This window comes from Stegostoma tigrinum, chromosome 3 (assembly GCF_030684315.1).
Source record: "Stegostoma tigrinum isolate sSteTig4 chromosome 3, sSteTig4.hap1, whole genome shotgun sequence".
In the NCBI taxonomy this organism is placed as follows: domain Eukaryota; kingdom Metazoa; phylum Chordata; class Chondrichthyes; order Orectolobiformes; family Stegostomatidae; genus Stegostoma; species Stegostoma tigrinum.
This window is the reverse complement of record NC_081356.1, coordinates 41,415,191-41,437,968: the sequence shown is the minus strand read 5'-3', so window position 1 is coordinate 41,437,968 and position 22,778 is coordinate 41,415,191. Positions and strand designations below refer to the sequence as shown.

At 43.6% G+C, this 22,778-nt stretch overlaps 1 protein-coding gene across 1 annotated transcript in view; it reads left to right on the top strand.

The window, feature by feature from the left end:
• The first annotated feature begins 9,921 nt into the window (after nucleotides 1–9,921).
• Nucleotides 9,922–22,778, top strand: part of gldc (glycine dehydrogenase (decarboxylating)) — a 195,755-nt gene continuing 182,898 nt past the window's right edge. The window contains exons 1-2 of the mRNA XM_048527590.2: nucleotides 9,922–10,308; nucleotides 10,755–10,833. Of these exons, the coding sequence (XP_048383547.1) occupies nucleotides 10,003–10,308; nucleotides 10,755–10,833 (385 nt within the window). The 5' untranslated portion in view covers nucleotides 9,922–10,002. The remainder of the gene's footprint in view (nucleotides 10,309–10,754; nucleotides 10,834–22,778) is intronic.

The following is a 22,778-nucleotide window of genomic DNA, read 5'->3' as shown; positions in this document are numbered from 1 at the left end:
ATAATGTAAATGCTGATGCTTTTGGTCAAAAGGGACCACAGGAAGGAAACTACCCCAGTCCAACCTGTCTCTGCCTCCCTAACCGGTTCTTCCTCTCACCCATCCCTTCCTCCCACCCCAAGCCGCACCCCCAGCTACCTACTAACCTCATCCCACCTCCTTGACCTGTCCGTCTTCCCTGGACTGACCTATCCCCTCCCTACCTCCCCACCTACACTCTCTCCACCTATCTTCTTTTCTCTCCATCTTCGGTCCGCCTCCCCCTCTCTCCCTATTTATTCCAGTTCCCTCCCCCCATCCCCCTCTCTGATGAAGGGTCTAGGCCCGAAACGTCAGCTTTTGTGCTCCTGAGATGCTGCTTGGCCTGCTGTGTTCATCCAGCCTCACATTTTATTATCTTAGATCAAGACAGGTGTGGTTTCATCTTTGCCATCTATTTTGAAAGAGGATGATAAACACCTTCAACTGATTGACATGGGCATTGGCAGACTACACCATTGCTGAAAGGTCCAACATTCTTCAACCCAGCATCGGCTGATTGAGGGAGTCCAAACCAGCACAGTAACCATTAAGCCAGGAGCTACACCACTCTCTAGTAACCGTACTCTGCATGATTGACTACACAACTTGCCTCCTTCAGTAAACAAAAGTGGCCTGAGTAGCTTCTGGAGATGGTTTATGCTTACAAAAGCACCACACACTCATCAACAAGCTGTTCTCCAAACTATCTGCTCTTCAATGAGACTGTCTTTCCTGTGAACCATCTCGTTGGGCTCACCACATCTTCTGATGGGGATGGCCTGGGCAGTGATTGGGTAACTGAGCATCACACAAACTGAAGCCAGGCATTCAAGATGGTGTGCAAGAAGAATGAGGGAGAAATGCTGAGGAAAAAAGTAATGACCATTGCAAGGTGGTGTGGACTGATCTTCCAATCAAGGAAAGGGGTATTTTTTCCAAACTAGGAATATCAAGGGTCAGAATAAAATTCAGGATGTGTGGGGCCCTGAACTGCTCAGAGGGATCAAGCAACATACTGAAGGTTACATCTATCTTCTTAAGCTGATAGTCAGGGAGGGGGGCGGGGGCAGCCTCAAAAAGTGGTTTACGGAGGGAAAGGAGTTGTTTGAGGAATTCAGCCTGATCAACAACGTGAAGGTAAGCAGCTCTCTTTGCATTTTTGAAGAGCCTGTAAGTGTCAGTGTGTGATGGCTCAAGTAACATGCAGTCAGATAGAGGTGAAGAAATGTATATTGTGAATCCAGGGAGTTCAGCATGGGTAGGACTACTCCCACCCTGGAAAACAAGAGGACCTGCTGAAGAAACCGAAAGGGGTAGTACGGACAATTGGCTGAGAAGGTTTTCTCAAACAAACGCTGGATATCACCCCAAATCATTTGCCCAGAATGATAATGTAAAAGGAAGCTTTAACTGATTTGCATTCAAAGATTCTAGCTATCATTATATAAATGAGCCTATTAATCATGCAGCTACATAGCACATGGTCATTGTGTGCTATGTGTAGTTGCTGGGATGACAGGTTTCATGGTCAGAAGTCTGTAACAAGACCTCCAGCAGCAGAAAGTAAGAGTGATGGGGTCTCTGAGCAACAGAGCTGAGCAGTTCTCTGGGGTCCTCCACCATCAGGAGACAAACGTGAGTAAGGGCAGCTTGAACAGTCAAAGGGATTTTGCTTGGAAAAAAGCTGTCTTTGGCAAAAAGAGAGATGATGGGAAGGGGGAACCAGATTAGACAAAGGGTTCGTGAGGCTAATGTAACCCATGGGCTTCTTCCAATGTACACCCTGAAAATATCCTTGTTGATGCTTAGTTTCCCTTCCCGTTTGTAATAGCCTGATGCCAGTGGAATAGAGAATCCTATGATCTGTGGGCTTTCCTTGTGTTCAAAACCCAAGTTACATTTCTAATGCAAAGTATTTCCTTTTTTACCTTCTATGAGGCTTAAAATTTTAAAAGCGCAGCACTAGTTCTTACTAACCCTTATTTTTAAAAAAAACCGTTTTGCACATTTTCTGTCATGTTCCCTACAGTGCCAGTTGTGAAAGGATGCTCATAGTTTTGTTCCTATTTCTCTGTGAAATATAATTGTTTTATTTTGTGTTCTTACTTTTTATTTGTCAAAATCATATGATGTTAAGTCACATTTGTTGTATGTCAGTCCAAAGGTTCCCATTCTCTATGAGCCTTTCCACAAAACTGGAATCAGTTCACTCACCTTAGTTCAATGTGGCCTCCAGTTTACTTGCTTTTCATGGATTTACACCACAGAAAGTAGCCATTCAGCCTTCATGCCTATACTGTCTCTTTGAAAGGGCTGTCCATTTAGCCTCATCCTTCAGCTCTATCCTCATATCCTCATAGCTCTGCTTTCTCTCTTCTACTGAGCAGGTCATTCTTATCATCTCCTTACTGCGTTATTGCAAAAACAATTTCATAGCCAGTGTCATTTGAACTCTTACAGGTTCAGCAGCTCCCATCACAGCAACCATTTATTTTGGAGTGTCGTTTGTCTCTCACAGCACCATGGACTCACAAAATTACCTCTAACTTCAAACATAGATCAGTAATCTTTTTCCTAAACCAAATTTGCAAGTGTCAACTAAGTTCTTCATCGCACTAACTAGTGAATTGTTGACACTCAACTCTCTTGATTTTTGTTATTGACTGTCGCTTTTATACATAATGTTCTTCCTGGGAGTGGAAAACAGCTTAAACTTTTCCGAACTTTCTGTATTTTAATTCTACCACCCACAGTGTTCCATACGAACAGTTACAGATTTTATCCACAACCCCAGTAAGCAGCAGTGCTACCCCGGAACTCTTGTTTGAAATAGTAACACAGCTCACAATTCTCTCAACTTTGTTTGAACTTCTGACTGTTGAGCTTTTTGTCTTTTGGTCAGAAGCAGCACTTCTGATGGCAGCAATCCAAAATTAGTTACTGGATCACAGGTTTGTGTTTACTAGTTATATTAATGGTCAGATTTGATCAACTATTTCCAGGATATATTATTCTAACTGAGGTTATTCTGCTCTTGTTTCAAGAGTGTCATTAAAATAACACTTCTAACGTGACAACAATAATTAGAATAATTCCCAATCAGATCCTTTCCCATTCTGATGCATGGTTTTTTTGTATAGGTTTGAATGTCTTCATTTTTTTTCAGAGTTGTGTTCCTGTGTTCAAAATTCCAAGCCTGACATTTGGTGCAGTCCAAGGTCACCAGCTGAAGAAAAGATGAATCCAAATAGCAGCCAATATGAATATGACAGAATTATTCTGAGATGGAATGCCAGTGGGCTTCAACTACTAGAAATGATCAAATAAATGAAGGTGCTCCTTTCCCTCCTCATTGTCGCATGGTGAAGAATGGGGCTTGAAAATGGAAAGTCATACCTCACTCTATAAGTGGTTAGCTTCATTGTCAGATTAAGAATTCAATAATTCTTAATAATTATCCTTATGTTCCACAGTACAGCCTGCCAATGTGATACCTGGATTCTAGATTTGAACAACAGAGGTCAGGGTTTGGACCCTTGTTTTTCGCAAATTATATTAACAGCCTTGATCTTGGTCTGCAGGTCACCATTTCAAGGTTTGCAAATGACACGAAACTTAGAAGTAGTCTAAACTGTGAGGAAGATAGTGTAGAACTTTAAAAAACACAGACAAGCTGGTGGAATGTATGGATGTGTGGCACGAGTTTGTCAGTGTGGATAAGTGATTCATTTTGGTAGGAAGAAAATGGAGAAACAATACTAACTTAAAGGGCTAGAAGATATAGATATTCAAAATCATGACAGGTCTGGACAGAGTAAACAGGAACTGGTCCCACTTGTGAAAAGATTTAGAACAAAGGATATAGATCTAAACCAATTGGCAAAAGAAGCAAAAGCAACATGAGGAAAAGCTTTTTGACACAACAGTTAAGATATGATGGACCAAATAGCCTCTTCCTATCTTGTAACAACTTTGTAATTCTGTGAAAAAAGGTCATGGCAACTCCTGTGTTATCCATATTTGAAACAATGAGGTGTGAAAGATCATGATGGGCCCTGCAGTATTTAAATGACTGGGCAAATTAACTTTTTGGAACATTTTGTTATTGGAAAATGTCTGAAGACAGTCTGTAGGAAATGTTTCTGCAGGTACATTGTCCATTTTCGGGTTGTGATGCTGCATCTTCTCATGAAAAAATGGGTTGGGGGGGCAAGGGTAGGTGATCTGTCATACAGCAAGTGTGACAGATACTGGGACAGCAGTGCTCCATATCTCCGGTAAGTCCCCTGGTGAGCTGGCAAAACAGGCCAACTCTTTACCTTGGTCTGGTTGCAGCCTACTTGACCCTGAGATACACAATATGTTAATCTACTTAATGGGTTGATTTATTGTCACATGTGCCAAAATACAATGAAAAATTTTGTTTATGAATGGTACAGTCATATCACAGTAAGCAAAGGAACTACTGATCTTAACTCTAGGTCAGCTTTCAAAGTAAACACAGTGTCATTAACTGGCGGCTGTGATTGAGTGTCAGATCAATTGATGGGGTCTTTTCAATAGGGGTGAGCTGTGGCTATTTTTTTTCTCTTCCCCGTGCTCATGTGGAATGACTGGTGCCAACGATTAGATGTCTGAAAGCAGGAACTCGGAAAGGGAATTTTAGTATGAGTGGAGGCTGGGGGATGCAGGGATAAGACATGGTCACACCAACAGCAGCTTCTTCATCTGTCCAGATAGCAGAATGAGAGTGTGCTAGGCATTGAGAAGGGGCACAAGGCAAGAAACTGCCAACATGTTCAATATTTTCAGTGCCAGGAAGTGCTGAGGGCCCTTTGCAGCCAGGCCCATGTTGCTGAATGATCTCCTGTGAAGGGTATTGCTAATATTGCCTTTTGTCATCTGTTGACCACTTAATCTCATCTAGTTTTGCCCTGTCTCAGTTTGGCTTCTGGTAAAACCTTCATTCAAGGATTTATAGTGAGATTTGACTTGTGGCAGATGCCAGGTGATAATGAATATAGTGATGCTGACTACTGACATGAGGTCAGTAGAGCTTTGTCCTTTAGAATTAGTCTCTAGAAGTTGACCCTATGTGACAATAAATCAGCCCATTAAGAACACCCTGCTGAGGGTGTTCTTTGAGAAACTCCTGCAGCACCATTGCATCGCTCCTACTGATCATCTCCACCATCAATGCCTAAAGCACTGTGCATCTCAGTTGGGATACCTTTGTCTTCCCCGGCATTCAATTTGGAAGAGCTTCCATTGCAGCTTTCCTGAAATGGATGCACCCTGCTTGCAAGGAAAATCTGCTTGTACCAAATGATCTGCTACAACACTGTCAACACCACTGGTTGCAGTGCTTTCAGTCAATGTTAAAAAGAAGGACAGACTGACACTGGATGCACAGAAGCTTTTCAAGTTAAGAGTTAGAGATTTTTTTTGCTTTACCCACCTCAGTCTGAATGGATGTTTGTCTACTATAAATTGTGAAATCAAGACAACCTTTGTGAATGGCCAATGAGTTGCAGTCTTCCATCTTGATGGGTTTCTGCACGCTATACTTACTAGCAGTTTGGAGCTCCATGAGCTTAACCAAAAAGCTTCCCCAAGAGACACAAGTCTCTCTTGTGAAAACAGACATATCAAAACCACAGAATGCTACTATATAATCTATCTTAGCAATATTTTTGAAAATGTAGCATTTTAAAAACTTGCTGTTTTTAGTATCTGGTTTCTTTCCTTTGTGAGACAAAATGTTTTTTTCTAAAAATTATTCCGAACAATTTAAACAGAATGTGTTTTTTTTAATTGGTCCCTTAACTGTCTTGATTCATAATTGGTAGTTTTTATTCCCACTTTCAGCTTAAATAGAAATTTCTGGTTCAGGAGGTACCTGTGAGAGAGAAACAGAGCTAACGTTTCACGTCGATGATATTTTAGCGGAATGTTGTGCTTGCCAATTGATGTGTTTTGCCTCTGTTCAATTGTGTTTCCTTGAACTTTATGAACATTTCATGTAAACCACACTTCTAAATGTGATTCTTTCATGTCTGACATATAAAAACGTAGGTAAATAAATTGTAAAAGGGTGAACTGAGTAATCAAGAGAAAAAAAACATATAGATACCTGCATCCTGATGACATCTGGAAAATGGACATCTACGACAAATTACTTCATGACCCTGGTAATGTTCAGGGGCCCTGGGTTCACATCCTGCCATCCTGGAATTTGAATTCAATAAATATTTAGAAATAGGGGTTTAACGGTGATCACTGTCCATTGTTGGAAGACCCCACCTGGTCCACTAATTTTTTTTAAGGAAGGAAACTACCAACCTTAACTTGATCTGGCTTGCATGTGATTCCAGACCTTTAGCAATGTGGTTGACACTCAAATGTCCTATGAGCAGTTTGGGATAGGTAATACGTACTGGCCTGGTCTGTGATGCCCACATCCTGTGAATGAATAAAACTTAATATACATATTAGCACAAACAACAAGGTAGATAATTCATTACTGCACTTAATTCTCTTCAGGGTTTTGAGAGGACAATGTTAGCAAAGAAACCACTCCATTCTCTTCTGTGACTTGAACCACAGGGTATTTGTATCTCTGGCTGAAAAGGGGCTCTGATTTAATCTGACATTCTGAATTTAATATCTTAGAAAACACACTGAAATTGAAGATCCACTTTCAAGCAGGACCTTCCCAGCTCAGTCAGGTGTCCAATTTTATTTTGATCAGTCAGTTTTCTGACCAATGAAAGACCCTAATATAGTGTTAACACATTTCACATGAATCCAGAAGGGAACTTACACCTACTAACAGAATGTAAAATCAGTAGATGCATGTCTTCAGAAAGATGAATCACTTATTCAAGTTTGAAGGGTTTAAATGTACGTTGGAAGAACCAAGTTTTAAGGAGCCCTCACTTGTGAGCTTTGCTGTCATTGGAGGTATTGGTATGGTAATAATGTCACTGGACTAGTAGTTCAAAGGACACAAGTTCAAAACCTTGTATTGTAAATGTTGAAATGTTAATTCAATACAGTAATCTGGAATTAAATACTAGTTTAATGTGTTGTTTGTTGTTAACAATTTAGCTGCTTCACTAATGTTCTTCAGGGAAGGAAAATCTGCCTGACTCTAAACCCACTCTGAAATGCCTTTTGGCAAGCCACTCGGTTCAATTAGTTTGACCAATAAATGGTGGCCTTGCCAGCAACATCTGTATCTTTTGTGTTAAATAATTATCAGCTATAGATTTTTTTTAAATGATCTGGAGGCTTTCCACTCGTTGTCCAGCTAGAAATGCTTCATCTGTTAGGATGTCCATTTGGAGAATTATCTAGAGGCAGAAAGGCAGAATCCTACCCTATAATTTCCATTAGTTAGTCACACAGCCTGTTCAGTTAGCGGCAATGTCTTTGGAGAGCTGCCTGCCTCAGATATTTAAGTAAATCCCACTGATGATCACATCATCCGACAGCCCCAGTTGTTAATTCCCTACAAGGAGACTGGTTGTCATTTCAAACTGATGGCAATGAAACCAATCTCTTCCTAGTTGGACAGAGGTGCCAATTTCTCCTTATAAGTTGCATAACAAACAACTTGCTGTAAGGTGTGTGAGTGTTGCTGTTTAAACTACTAGGGCAAAGCACATATCCTTTTCAGTGTCCAATCAGGAATTGAAAGCTAGTGTCAGTAAGGGTGATCATTGTCAATTATTGCAAAAACCCAACTATCTTTCTCGTGTCTTTAACCTGGTTTGTGGTTGACTCTCGAGTGTCCTCTGAAATTGCCTAGCAGAGGGCAATTAAGTAACAAAAGCTCACATTTCCAATGATGATAACATGCCATGAAAGAAGAAATTAATGTCAATCCTAGATAATAAAATGTGACGCTGGATGAACACAGCAGGCCAAGCAGCATCTCAGGAGCACAAAAGCTGACGTTTCGGGCCTAGACCCTTCATCAGAGAGGGGGATGGGGAGAGGGAACTGGAATAAATAGGGAGAGAGGGGGAGGCGGACCGAAGATGGAGCGAAGACGGTGGAAAAACTGCTCTATATCCAACCGTGACTGGTTACCCTCCTCCCTCCGGACCAACCTCAGGGAATCTCTCTCCCATTGCAACTCTCTTGTAATCTATGTCCAACCGTGACTGGTATTCGTTGATGTGTGGTTGTAGGGGTACAAAGGTGCAGGACATGGTCGAGCAGTTTCAAGGCCGAAGAGATTACAAGAGAGTTGCAATGGGAGAGAGATTCCCTGAGGTTGGTCCGGAGGGAGGAGGGTAACCAGTCACGGTTGGATATAGAGCAGTTTTTCCGCCGTCTTCGCTCCATCTTCGGTCCGCCTCCCCCTCTCTCCCTATTTATTCCAGTTCCCTCTCCCCATCCCCCTCTCTGATGAAGGGTCTAGGCCCGAAACGTCAGCTTTTGTGCTCCTGAGATGCTGCTTGGCCTGCTGTGTTCATCCAGCCTCACATTTTATTATCTTGGAATTCTCCAGCATCTGCAGTTCCCATTATCTCTGATACTATTTTAACCTCACTGCGAAGCCTCTTCCAGGGATGCCTAACCTGAAGAAGTTACCCTCCTCCGTCCGGACCAACCTCAGGGAATCTCTCTCCCATTGCAACTCTCTTGTAATCTCTTCGGCCTTGAAACTGCTCGACCATGTCCTGCACCTTTGTCCCCCTACAACCACACATCAACGAATACCAGTCACGGTCGGACATAGAGCAGTTTTTCCACCGTCTTCGGTCCGCCTCCCCCTCTCTCCCAATTTATTCCAGTTCCCTCTCCCCATCCCCCTCTCTGATGAAGGGTCTAGGCCCGAAACGTCAGCTTTTGTGCTCCTGAGATGCTGCTTGGCCTGCTGTGTTCATCCAGCCTCACATTTTATTATCTTGAAATTCTCCAGCATCTGCAGTTCCCATTATCATTAATGTCAATCCTGTTCATTGCCAGCAGCCTAATCCAGGACAGGGTATTAGCAAAGAAGCCTCTGGGCTGCTCTGTGTCAAGTCTGTACAGACGTCCCTACAGCCCCCTATTTCAAACCATTTCTCATTTCAGTCGTAAATGCACCTGTTAATGTCTGAGTCGATTTTTCAGATTGGCTTGACATAAGAATTGAGTGGGAGATGAGGTGCACAGATTTGAGGTGGTTTTTAGAACAGTCAGAGAGGAGATGAGGAAAATCATTTTCACCCAGAGGATGTTTTGTGTTTGGAATTCCTTGTCTGTTTGGTGTTTGAAGTAAAGACCTTCAACTCACTCAAAACGAACCTGGATCTTCACAGATCAAGTACTGGTATGTGGGATCAGAATGGGTGGTTAGTGTATCCATTCAGACAGGATGGGCTGAGTGACCTCTTTGTGTTCTGCAATTTATCTGTAGTTTTGTTCCGGGGCTCTTTCAGCATTCTCAATGATGTGTGGATGGAAGAAAATTTAAGACATAAAGCAGAACATCCTATTTGCGTTGCATCTTTCTCACCATCTCACTTAAATACACTGGAACTGAGATAAGTACAACATCCATCATGTTCACACCAGATGGCAGCATTAGTCACAAGCTCCAGACAATCTTCGCATGACTCCGTAAAATTACATTTTTGTATTCCGTTCTGGGCACTTTGTTTATGCAAAAACGAGTGAATTTCTGACACCACTAAGCAAAGATGCGTGCGAATATATGAGCATTACAGCAGGAAATCCCAATTACTACTTTTCAAGAGTGGGAAAACAGCAACTGATTGTATTCTGAGCTAATGTTTTGGGAGGCTTGTCTACACGTCATGGTTAGGTAGTCACTTGATTGGGTGCCTGTCTATAAAAGCCAGGTCCGCTCGGCTTGCTGTTTAGTTCATTATCTGAAGTGAATTGCTTTTTGTGCAATTGGGGGGGGGGGGAGTGAAAAGGAGAGGGAGCACAAGTACACACAGGAGTATATTTTGGCGAAAAATGCAAAGTTGTGCGAAATCCTGGGGGTTCCTGGTCGGCTCAGTGGGCTTGCGGTCCACCTGCCCGAAAGCTCGGGCTTTTGCTGGGGGCAGCTTGGCTCTATGCAGACGCAGCCCCCGGGGAAATCCCGAGCAGCGGATCGGGATCGGCATCGGCGTTCGATTTCTGGGCTCCAGCCCTCCCCATCCCCACGCTAGCAGCAGGTTGATAGACAGAATTTTGCCCAGGCACGATGACTTCTCAGAGAGGCACATTGGACCAGGAGACAAAGAGAAAAAAGAAATGTTGGACACTCTGGGACTGGCGGTAACAGCAGCACGGTTGCTTTTTATCAGTGATTTAATTTTTCATGTTTTTTTTTGTGTCCGTGTGTACAAACGTACTGCTTCCAAATTTTGACTTATGGTTGACGATGAAGTACTTACCGGACTTTTTTTTTACAACTTTCATTGTTTGATCATATATAATGCCATTCATATAATGTTTTCCCAATTTACTCCGTCCTTCTTCAGAGACAGCAGCAAACATTACAGATGCTGGTTTTGCATCTGAGAATTTGGTTGGGGAAACAACGAAAAATCCTTAATTAACATGGCAAACTTTATTTTTGTTTTGCCTCTTTGCAGTTACTTTTGGATCGGGCTGGGGACGCGGGGGAACGAATGGAGACAGGAGAACTCTGTACATTGAACACTCTTGACTGCGTTACTTGTATATAATCTTTTTGCTGTTCATTTCTTGTTCCCGGTCAGTCTATTGACGAACTTATCGACAAGACTGTCCCTGCCACCATCCGTCTTTCAAGACCCCTGAAAATGGACGATCCTGTGTGTGAGTAAAATACACTTTTTTTAAAATTAGGATTGTTACTTTCCCAAATTATGTTTTTTTCCTTTAACTTTGGCCGGGAAGGTTAACATGCCGAGTTGTGCAATTGCCCAGGACATTAGTGTGTTGCAAAATAAATGTCAACGCGCGACCCGGGTCTCATAACCTTATTAGGTATAGGTGAAGCCTGGTGTGTCTGTTCTTTCTACAAATCATCTGAAGGGGAGAAGGGGGAGGGGATGGCAATGATAAGCCGCTTTTTAAACGCCTCGTTTCCTCCAGCTCCAGCGCCCCTGTGTACAGTTCAGGCTGGCTCGCCCGAACTTTCATCAACCCAGGGGTAAGCATGGAGCCCAGGACATAACTGTGGATTGTAATTTTTAACAAAAACTCCACGACCACTTCCTCACTTTCACTCACGTTGCATCGGAGAATTCCTCCCCATCACACGTACTGCACAAACGGCCGGGACTTGATTCCCGTTTTAAAGGTGTATGGAATTTTGTTGGTAATGTTTGCAGTGAGGGTCGAGAAGCCGAGCTGATAGTGTTTTAAATCTTCTATCCGAGTTAGGAGGTGGTGGCTCGATGTTCATCGGGCGTGATCGCTTACTAAAAGCGAAGCAATTAGCTTTGAAAAGTGATGTAGCCTGATTGATATCAGGAAAGAGCAGCTGATTCCCCTGGCCGAGCCAGACTACAACGTTGTCCTTAAATCAGCAGGAACTAAATCTTGTTAACTGCTTTTATTCCTGTGAGCTGATTTTAAATGCCTTTAATGAAATAGTTATCAGAGTAACAAGTACAATCCTCCTTCCCGTACCACCACTGGAGGAAAAGAAATTGTTCTCCTTTCTCTGGATTGTACAAAGCCACGTCGCATTCTTATGCAGACAGTGTTTACTCGGATGCTGGAAATTGGAAGTAAAATAAAAACATGCGTGCCCAATGGGTCAGGCACTATCTGCACAACATTTGTGTCAGTGAACTAAGAAGTTAGAAATGTAACATGTTTTAATTGAGGCAGGAAAATTGAGATAAAAGGCCTGTGATAGGGCAGAAAGCAGATGAAATTAAACAGCAAGGATGTTGGGGCAAAACAAGTGGTAATAGGACAAGTAAAGATGGGTCTAGAGTAGTGTAAATGGGAATAACAGAACCTCAACCAACAGCTGCACTGAGTGTAGAGGCTATAATCTGAAGCCACTGAATTGAGTCCAGAATATTGTGCAATCACCAGCTGAAAGATGAGGTGCTGTTTTTAGTCTTTGTATTTGTTTACAGAACAACATTGTAGGCTGAGGACAGGAGATCAGAGTGGGTGTTAGAGAATTCAAATGCTGATGACAGGAAGCCCAGAATCTTGTTTGTGGATTGGATAGGGATTCCTGTAAAAGTGCCACCCCAACAGTATTGGTCTCCCCACTGAATGAAGTTTGAAATGGAAAGAAGCACAAGTAAGTTGGAAAAACAATCTTCCCAGTATGTTTGGGATAGTCAGAAAAGTAGAACAAGTGATGTTTCCTGTACTTTTGCCGAAAGGGACGAGTGTATGACAGTGGGAGGGGGCTAATTGAAGGTTCAATTTGTGTGGTGAAGAATGACCCTAGGGCCCCTTGCTTACCTCCTTGAATGGAGGTCCAGCCAGTTCCTGTCCTTCACCATCCTTACTGCCTGGCTAAATTTATCCTCACATTGAACAACTTTCTTTGGGTGCCACTTGCTTCCTTGAAATCAAAGGTACTGCTTTAAGGACCTGTAAGGGCAGTAATTATTCCTGCATTTTTATAGGGTATGTGCAACATTTGTTCAAGGCTTAACTGGGTCACCTAATTTGCCCCTGTTTTGCTAGCACATTCATGATTGTTCCAGTTCAGGAGACAGCACAGATACAAACTTAGCTTTGAGTTTTCCTCTTTCACATGACCCAACTGAACCTTCTCTTCCCTTCCTTAATTCCCACCTCCATCTCCTGGGGTTGGGACACCTTGGAAAATATACTTAAGCCCACAACTACCTTGACTACCCTTCCTCCAACCCTGCATCTCTCTTTTGAAGGACTGTTTCATTCTCTCAATTTTATTGTCCCATCACTTTCTTCGACACCAGTGTTTCCAAAAGGTCTTTCACTTTCCTATGTTGATGACCCTCCTTAATTATTTATAGGATCTTTGACCATGTCTCCTCCATTTGCAGCACTTCTGACCTCCTCCACCCATCTGTCCCTCCCTGAATCAGAATAGGGCTCTTCTTGTCCTCACCACCTTATCCATCAGCTTCCACATTCAAAAGACTGAATGTGTCATTTCTGTAACCTCCAGCACAATGCCAGCAGTAAACTTATCTGTCACCACCACTTCAACAAACAGAAGAAACTGTTGACCACCCCACAACGCCCTAGCCCTAAATGGCTTGCCCTGTATCCTTAGCACTGACCATGGTTCTGAACTCCCTGGTCATTAGGACTATCCTACCTGTTTATTGTCATTTGGGATGGCATGGTGGCTCAGTGGTTAGCATTGCTGCCTCTGTAGGGACCTGGGCTCGATTCCAGCCTCAGGCAACTGTCTGTGTGGAGTTTGCACATTATCTGTGTCTGTGTGGGTTTCCTCTGGGTGCTCCAGTTTCCTCCCACAGTCCAAAAAGTGCAGGTTAGGTGGATTGGCCATGCTAAATTGCCTGTAGTGTTGAGGGATGTGTAGATTAGGTGGATGGGTCTGCATGGGATGCCCTGAGGGTCAGTGGAATTGTTTCCATAATATAGGGAATCTATGTATGAATCTAGTCTCTCTTTGAATTTCTAATCCATGAATTGTTGCAGTCCTTAATGTATACTGTGCCTTTATTGCCAAGGGTAATCACTTACCTCCTGTCAAGAATTCATTCCATTCACTTGCCCACAGTTGGACTCAGGCTTCATTAGACCCAACTGATTCAAGGGGAAACCTAGACTGACCATGTTATTGATGAGTAAATGCCATTTAAAAACACTGTGGCAGCTTACTGATTGAGCACAGACTTGGGCAATAGTTAGCCTAGTTGGATTTGACTTGCTTTTCATGAACAAGACACACCTGAGCAATAATTAACTTTGTGAAATGTTCATTTTGCAGAAAAGGCTGTTGTTAATTTCCTGACTTCAACAATAAGGCCTGCATTCAAGTCCCATCTGTTCCAAAGGTGTGTCATTACATCTCTAAACAGAATGATCAGAATATATGGCCTTGTAGCTGTGGTGAACAGCTTGGGCTAGAGGTGCATTTAGTTCTGGAGCACAAATTTCCAGGGCTTTTGGTCTTTGCTAGTGGTAGGGGATGGCCTTCTAAGGCCCTGAATTGTCTGTCAGACACTTGTAATTGCTGGTATGATGGGGTATGAACACTCTGCTCACAGATAACTAACTTGGAAATGGTAAACAATGGAATTAAATTTCAATGCCAGAAGTTTTTAATGCCCTGGGGTCACTCCATAAAAAGGTTTTGGAAACACATGAATTAATAACAACAGTAGACTCATTCACTTTATCCTGCTCTGCTTTCAGGAAGATCATGGGTGATCTGAATGTGGCCTCAGCTTCAGATTTCTGCCCATCCTCTGATAATGCCATCTTTGAGGATGGAGATCCTTGTGGAACTTTCTCCTCCCATTTAGTTATTACCATCACCATTAAGAGCTGGATGTGGCAGGACTATGGAGCTTTAATGAACTCTGTTGTCTTTGGGATTGCTTAGCTCTGTTTATTACATACTTCTGCTTGGCAGGCATGTATTCTCTCATAGCTTCACCAGGATGGTTAATAGACATTCTCACTTGGAAGTAGACAGACTGCTGCACTTTAAGCCCAGGTTGATGGCTAGCTTGTTAGCAAAATATAGGATTTGCCACATTGCTAGACTGTGTGCCATGTACTGTGATTTGGAATTGTAGAATCACTATTGAATAGTGTGGAAAAGGCCATTCAGCCCATAGCTACCTGGACCCTCCAAAGAAAAATCAAATCTAGACCTGGCCTCAGCTGTGTTCCTGTAATGCCACATTTGTCATGGCTCAGCCATCTAGCCTGCACATCTCTGGATGCTATCAGGCAATTTAGCATGGCCAATATCCTTAAACCCCACATTTGGACTAGGAGGAAACTGGAGCTCCTGGCAGAAATCTGCACAGACTTGAGGAGAAAGTCACGCAAGGCTGAAATTGTACCCTGGTCCGTGGCACTGAGGCAACAGGCCTAACCACCAAACTATTGTATCACCCTTAATTTAGAATTGAGACTGCCACTGTTTTCTAATAAACATAAATCTCAAGTGTTGAGAAACACTGGACCAGGTTTTTCTTTCCAAATAGTGTAAATGCCATAATTGTTTGTTGTAATGTATATGCAAATTACACTTTCCATTCAGGCACTAGCTGATACAGTTGTCTGACTTATGCCACTTTCTCATTAGCTTCATAAGAAATATCACCTTATTGCACATTCCTCATACATGCACATCATTCTATTCATTGCATTTGTATTAGCCCAAAGATACAAAATAAATGCGCTGCAGCCAAAAAAGAAAAGACCTAATTAATAAAATGTGCCTTATTTTCAGCAAAGTTAATTCTTAATACAAGTGCAAATACCCATGAAGCATATGATGGCTTTAAATTACTAACAAACAACTAATTTGGCACTGAAAATTACTGAAGTATGGCTTCTCATTTAGGTTTTTAATACATTTCTAAATTTTCCTTCTCTCTTTCGGTACCTGAATAAAGCTGAGCTGTACAATAAATGACTACACTTGTCAACAATTTGGCATTTGACCAACTAGTATCAAGTCAATGGAAATTAGGAATAAAGCTCTGCACTATTTGAAGTCAAATCTAACAAAGTAGTGGTTGCACTTGTCAGTCATGCAATTTGCAGGACACCTTAGCAGGAGTTCCTCAGTAGATATTTTTCTGATCAGTGTGTTCAGAGGTGTTATTACACCCACTGGAGTAGGTGGGGCTTGAACCCAGGACTCTTAGTCTCTTACAGTAGGAACTGCAGATGCTGGAGAATCTGAAACGTAGGTGATCTGAAGGTGTAGAGCTGAATGAACACAGCAGGCCAAGCAGCATCAGAGGAGCAGGAAAGCTGATGTTTCAAGCCGAGACACTCCTTCAGGAAAAAGTCTTAGTCTCTTACTAGCAATGCACCTTTCACACCTTCGACTCTGAAACAGCCCATACCCAAATGTAGCAAGACTCTGGCTTGGCCTGTCAGGTGACAACTGAAACTCACACCACATTACTGCCATGCCGTGATTATTTCAAATACAGTAATCCAACTACTGCCTCTTGATGATGATGATGCAGTTGAATATCATCATCATCAATAAATCTTCCAATGCCACCATTGACCAGAACAGAGCTGGACTAACCATAGAAATGTTGTGGTTACAAAAGTTGGTCAGAGGCTACGAATTCTGTTGAGTAACTCACCACCTGCCACAAGCCAGTCAATCGTTGGCATTACAAGTCATTATGCTGAAGAAACCTCTATTTACCTGAATGGATGCAGCTCCAACATCAGAGAAGGTGTTCAGAACCATCCAGGGCAAAGCATATTGCTTGATTATGCCCCTATCAATTACCTTCAACATTCACTTTCTCCTGCACTGACACACAAGATGCACTGCAGCAACTTCCTAAGACACCTTTGACAACACTTTCTAATCCCCCATGGCCCCTACCACCTAGAATGACATTGGATGCAGATACATGGGAACACCACCTGCAAGTTCCTCTCCAAGCAGCTCACCACCCTGGCCTGAAGCAATGTAAGCATTCCTTCACCTTTTGCCAGGTAAACATCTTGGAACACTCCCTCCAGCAGCACTGAATGTTATAACACCACTGCAGTCCCAAGAAAGCAGCTCACTACCACCTTCTCAAGTGCATTTAGACTGAATAAATGCTTGTCTAGCTGACTATGCCCACATCATGTGTACCAAAAAAATTAACATTAAATTAATTCACTTATTTTTTTGAATATTAGAAAATCCTTGATTTTGTAAAGAGTACTTTGTTTATTTCACTTTTCCATAATCTTATTTCTTTAACGAAATATAGTTGGTTGTCCTATTTGCTCATAATCTGTTTTCCTTCATTGCTCGTGCTTTCATTACTTGGCAATGGAATGCTTTATAAATATCTGCTTATGTGTAGGCAAGCCTAATTACCAGCAGAACCAAAATGGCAGATGAACTGATTAGTGCCTTGCATCAATTTTCACAATGGAAGACATGGTACCTGAACCTAGACTGTGAGGGATAGAGGGGAGTGTAGTGGCTGTCACTAAGGACAAGGCTTTGATGAGGTCGAAAGGTCTGAAGCTGAATAATTCTGACCAGCTGAACTACACCTGTGAGTTCTGAAGGAGATTGCTGAGGAGATTTGTAGAGGCATTGACGGTGAGGGAGGGAGGCAAAAGACTGGAAACTGTAGGTCTATTTGCCTGATGTTGGTTGTTAATAAGATCTTAAAGTGCATTAGCAAGGATGAGATTGCAGAGTACTTGGAAGTGCAAAGTAAAATAGGGCTGGGTCAGCATAGCTTCATGCCTGACAATTCTGTTTAGAATTTAGTGGAGGCAATGAGCAAGTTTAAAGGAGAGCCAGTGGACATGATGGATTTGGATTTCCAGAAGGCCTTGGACAATATGCTGGTCAAGAGGCTGCTAAATAAGATAAGAGCCCATGGTGTTAGGGGCAAGGTACTGACATGGATGAAGATTTGGACTGACTGGCAAAAAGTGGAGAGCAGAGATGAAGGGGGTCCCTTCCAGGATCACAGGCCATTAACTAATGGAGTTTTGCAGGGGCCAGTCTTGGGATCCACAACTGCTCATGTTATACATTAACAATCTGGATGAAGGAACTAAGGGCATTATTGCTAAGTTTGTAGTGACACAAGGATAGATGTGGGGCCAGGTAGTGTTGAGGAAGTTGGAATGCTGCAGAAGGACTTGGACAGGCTAGGAGAGTAGGCAAAGAAGTGGCAGAGGGAATACAATGTGGCAGTGTCAGGGTATGTTCATAGGAAGAATTGTGGGATAGACTAATTTTCTAAATGGGGAAAGGCCTCCATAATCCGAGGCACATTGGGACTTGCAAGTCCTAGTTCAGGGCTCTCAAGGTTAACAAGTAACTTCAGTAGTCAGTTAGGAAGGAAAAATGCAATGTTAGCATTGTGGTAGTAGGAACTGCAGATACAGGAGAATCTGAACTATTACATTCTAATCCTCTGGAAATGAATACTAAGATCGGGGACTTACTGTTGAGGCTGTGAAAGACTCTGGCCGGATTACATTTGGAATATTGTGAACTGTTTTGGGCCCTGTATTTAAGGAAGGATGTACTGGTGTTGGAGGGAGTCCAGAGGGGGTTTGCAAGAATGCTGCCGGGGTTGAAGAGCTTATCATATGAAGAGCAGTTGAGGACTCTGGCTATACTTGGGAAGTTAAGAAGGATGAGGGGGAGATCTCATTGAAACTCTCAGAACACTGAGAGCTGGCAGAGTGATGTTTCCACTAGTAGGACAGACTAGGACCCAAGAGCACAAGCCTCAATGAAGGGATGACCCCTTAGAACAGATGAGGAGTCGTCGACATAGTGTGGAGATGGAGAACACGGGTCAGGCAGCATCAGAGGAGCAGGGAAGTTGACATTTTAGGTCAGGACCCTTCAGAACTGGGGAAGGGGTCTGGGAAATAGAGGGAGGAGGAGTGGGGCTGAAGGAAAGGAGGTGGGATGGTGATAGGTTGCAGGTCGGGGTTAAGTAGGGATTCCTCATTGGCAGAGGTGGGGCAGATAGGTGGGGAAGATGATGGATGGGTTGTCAGGTCAAGGGGTTGGGGATGAGGGAGTGTTAGACATGGTATGAGACTGGGGCTGGGGAGATTTTAAAACTGAATTCTCTGTTCAGGTCATCAGGCTGTAGGCTCCCGAAGTGGAATATGAGGTGTTGCTCCTCCAGTTTGTGGATCATTGTGGTACTGGAGGAGGCCCAGAATAGACATGTCATCATGGGAGTGGGAGTTAAAATCGTTTGTACCAGGAAGGTGTTGTCAATTATGTATAGAATGCAGATGCTTGGCAAAATGATCCTGGAGTCATTGCTTGGCCTCTCTGACATAGAGGCCACATTGGGAACAGCGGAGACAGTAGACCAGTTTGGAGGATGTACGAGTGAACTCCTGTCAGCTATGGAAAGTTTGTTTTGGGCCTTGAGTGAAGGTGTAGGGGCAGATGTAATGCTTCCTGTGGTTGCAGAGAAAGGTGGTGGGTGTGGTGGGGTTAGTGGGGACTGGAGCAGACAATGAGTCACGGAGTAAGTGGCCCCTACAAAAAGCAGATGGGATGGGAGGGAAATGTCTGTTTGGTGGGGTCTGATTGTATGTGGTGGAGAATGATGTGCCGGATGTGGAGTTGGGCAGGGTGACATATTAGGACCTGGGGGACTCTGTCCTTTATTTCAGTTGTGGGGACGGGGATTGTGGACAGAATTGCAAGAAATGCAAGTGCTGCAGTTGAGGGTATTTTCTCTCATTGGAAAGAAGTTGCAGACTTTTGAAATAGGAGAACGTCTCGGAGTGGAATGTTTTCTTGGGAGCAGATACAGCAGAGTTGGAAGAATTGGGAGTATGAGATTGCCATCTTGGAGGGGGGGGTGGGTGAGAGGAAGTGTAGCTCAGGTATTTGTGGGAGGGTCAGTGGGTTTGAAATAGATGTCTGTGTTGAGGCGGCTACCAGAGATAGAGGTCCCTGAAGGAGAGGGAAATATCAGATGGTCCAAATGAATTGGAGATTGGGGTGGAAGGTGTTAGTAAAGTTGATCTGGTCTACCTCCTTGTGGGACCCCAAGGCACTACCAATAGTGGTATCGTTGAATGAGTTATAAACCCGCTGCAAAGCCTCTTCTAAGGAAGCATGCCTTGAAGTTGTCATCCTCCCTCCAGAAAGATCTCTTTGGATCTCTCTCCCATTTGTCCCCTGTTCTGAAGGGTCCTGACTGAAAACTGCCTAGCAATGAGGCTCAAATAGCCCACATCACACCTCCTGTGTGCAAAATTGCAATGGGAGTGTGCAAGGTGCTTGTCAGTATGCTGTTTTACATGCACATTACCCTAACCCGCACCTATCTCCAGGGAATAAGCAGTTAGGCCACAGAAATTAATTTTTGCCATCAGTATTGTGTAGACAAGGCTTATTCCCTGGGATTTAACATCTTTCTGAATACCTTCCTTGAAGGGCTTGGGCGGGAGATGCTCACAACATGCATCCCTTGACTTAGGAGCCAGTGATGTTTATGCCTTGGAGGAAGAATTTGGCACTTTAGGCTTGTTGAAGGATCGTGGATCTTTGGAATAGCTTCAGAATAAAAGAGAGATGGGGCTGATCGCTCTGTATTATAGACCTGAGATTGGTCAGTGGGTTATAGACTGGTAGAGGGAGACAATTCGGGGCTGTGGATGCAGGAGGAAGGTGAGACACCAATGAAGTGGGTAAGATTTAATGAAGAACTAGCAGTCATTAAGTGACAGCTGTTTTATGGGGAAGTTGAGGAAGAGGGAGGCACCAATCAGCAGTGGATGCATGTGTGATCCTTTCCTGGAGGCGCTGTCAGCAAGGTGTCACTTTTATTGACCACAGCTGGTGAACCAACACTCAAGCCCTGGTAGCAGAGGAAGTGACTGGGTGCAGTATAATGAGGAGTGCGTGGATTTAGTATCAAAAGTGATTTAATAAATAAGTATTTGGCCAGTTGAGTACAGCATCATTTCCTGGGCTGGTCAGCAATATACCTGATTGAGAAATGTTCAGTGTTCCATTTCCATTCTAGTTGTGTCTGAGGCGTCAACCAAGTCCTCTGAAGAGACTTGTGGAACTGGGTCAGTCTGTTTCCCCCCATCTCCTCCCTCCATCTCTTCCTCCCTAACTCCCTCCCACCTCCACAAAGCATATGTCAATCATTAGGGTTAGCAGGGCCCTGTTGCGAGGAGTACAGCAGACCACAATCATCTGCTATGCTCACTGTCTATGCCTTCCTCCATCAGAAAAATCAAAGCATCAGCACATTTTGATCAGCTGGTGGCTCAGTTAATGGTCGTGGCACTGAGACAGCAAGGGTTTTGGTGCCTCTGCTGAGGGGTGTCAGTATCCATTTCTTCAGTCGATAGCCCTAGTCCCACAGGAGCCGTGCACATGGTGTCTCTGGTTACGTGATCAGCTGCAGTACTTGTGCTTGCCTAAGGAAGGAGGAGTTATAGCAGCTGCCTGGATACCTGTAGGAAATGCTTGTGGTGGTTATTCAACTGATGTATGTACAAGGAATGGGATCCTTTCTGTTTGACTGGCAGAGCAGCCAGGGCAATGCATTGATTGGGTACAAGATGAAAACTCCTGCTCTGTGGTGTAGTCTAATGATGGAGGCAAATGCCAACGCCTTCTGAGTCTGTGTGGCCACGGAGGTAATCTGATGCCCCCGCAAATGGGCATCTGTCACCTCCCATATTTGGGTAGCGTGGTCTATGATAGCCACCCTTAAAAACCTAGAGGCCAAGACGTTTAGCTCCATGGTCACTTTGGCAGAGTGCACTGATAACGTCCAGTGAGGATGGAAGTGGCCACTGCCAGGCCATGTCTCTCTGTTACCTTTGACTGGCACAACCGTTTGCCAATGCTAATATCCTAATTGATTCAGGAAGCTAATTTGTTGCTGGCGAGCCTTGCCTTGTGAATGTTTTCCTTGACCTGTCCTTCATCCACAATCTTTCGCTCTGGACTTCAGTGCCACAGGCCTGAACTTCCTGTGTGAGCGGCTGCTCCTGAATGCTCATCTCCACATTTGGCGTCTTTTGGCTCAAGCACTGAGGCTGTGATAGCCTGGGTCACCCTGTAGGTTCACAACACACACGTGCTCATACCATACGCGATGGCTGTTGCCAAAGCAGCTCCTTTAACTATTTGTTTGCGAAATAGACATGGCTGTAGGATTGTGAACTAGGCTGTCACTTCCTGCTTGGACACATGATGATGATCTGTTATGGCTGTTGTGCCTGGTTTGCTTCCAGTCTTTGTGGCTGTTAATGGCCTCGTGCTTATGACTTGCACATTATCTGGATGCTGTAAGGTCACGCCAATGGGGACACTTCTTCAATAGTCATTCGATTGAGTGTGCCATACCTTTTTCTCATTTTACATCATTCCGGGGATCAAAACTTTAGCTCATTGTTTAGATCTGCATTTATGAACGTGAACCTCAACACATCAGGTCAGGATGGACACTTGTCATTCTAGCCTTTTCAATGCACTGTGTTGATGGTTACCTGTGATTGTAGAAGGGTGTATCCTGTTGAATATATTGAGGTGGCTGGGGCCCATTTGGAAAATTATGAAGCCGCATTGATTTTCAGTCTGTTGCAAATTGATGCAACTAGCGATCAAGGATCAAGCTAATGGTCAAGATCATCAGTAAGAGTCCAGGCAGCATGAAATGAAGTGGGCTCTTCTTCCCATCATTATATCATTATCAGAAGGTTTCTAGGTCATGTTCTAAATTCTCCACTGTAGTTTATGCCTTTGCCTGAGAACCAAATCCACTGTGATCATGGTGCAATATATCTCCTTGACTGCAGTTGGTATTCAGTGCGCAGCCTCAGGAGGAGATGCAGGTACCATGATTGAACATCCTGTCCTCAATGACTTAAGTCCCACCTCAAAGCTGAGACAGTTTCCACTGCCTCCAGATAGAAATGTCAAGTGGATGATCCTGCAGAGATCTCCCATCACCACAGCTACTTAAAGCTCAGATTCTCATGAGAGAAAGCTGCAGACAGGTTTCCTATTTCAGTCAGGGGTGGTTAGCAATCTTTTGAGGCTGGAGGGCTTGCAGGATCACCAACTGCAGCACAAAGTGAAC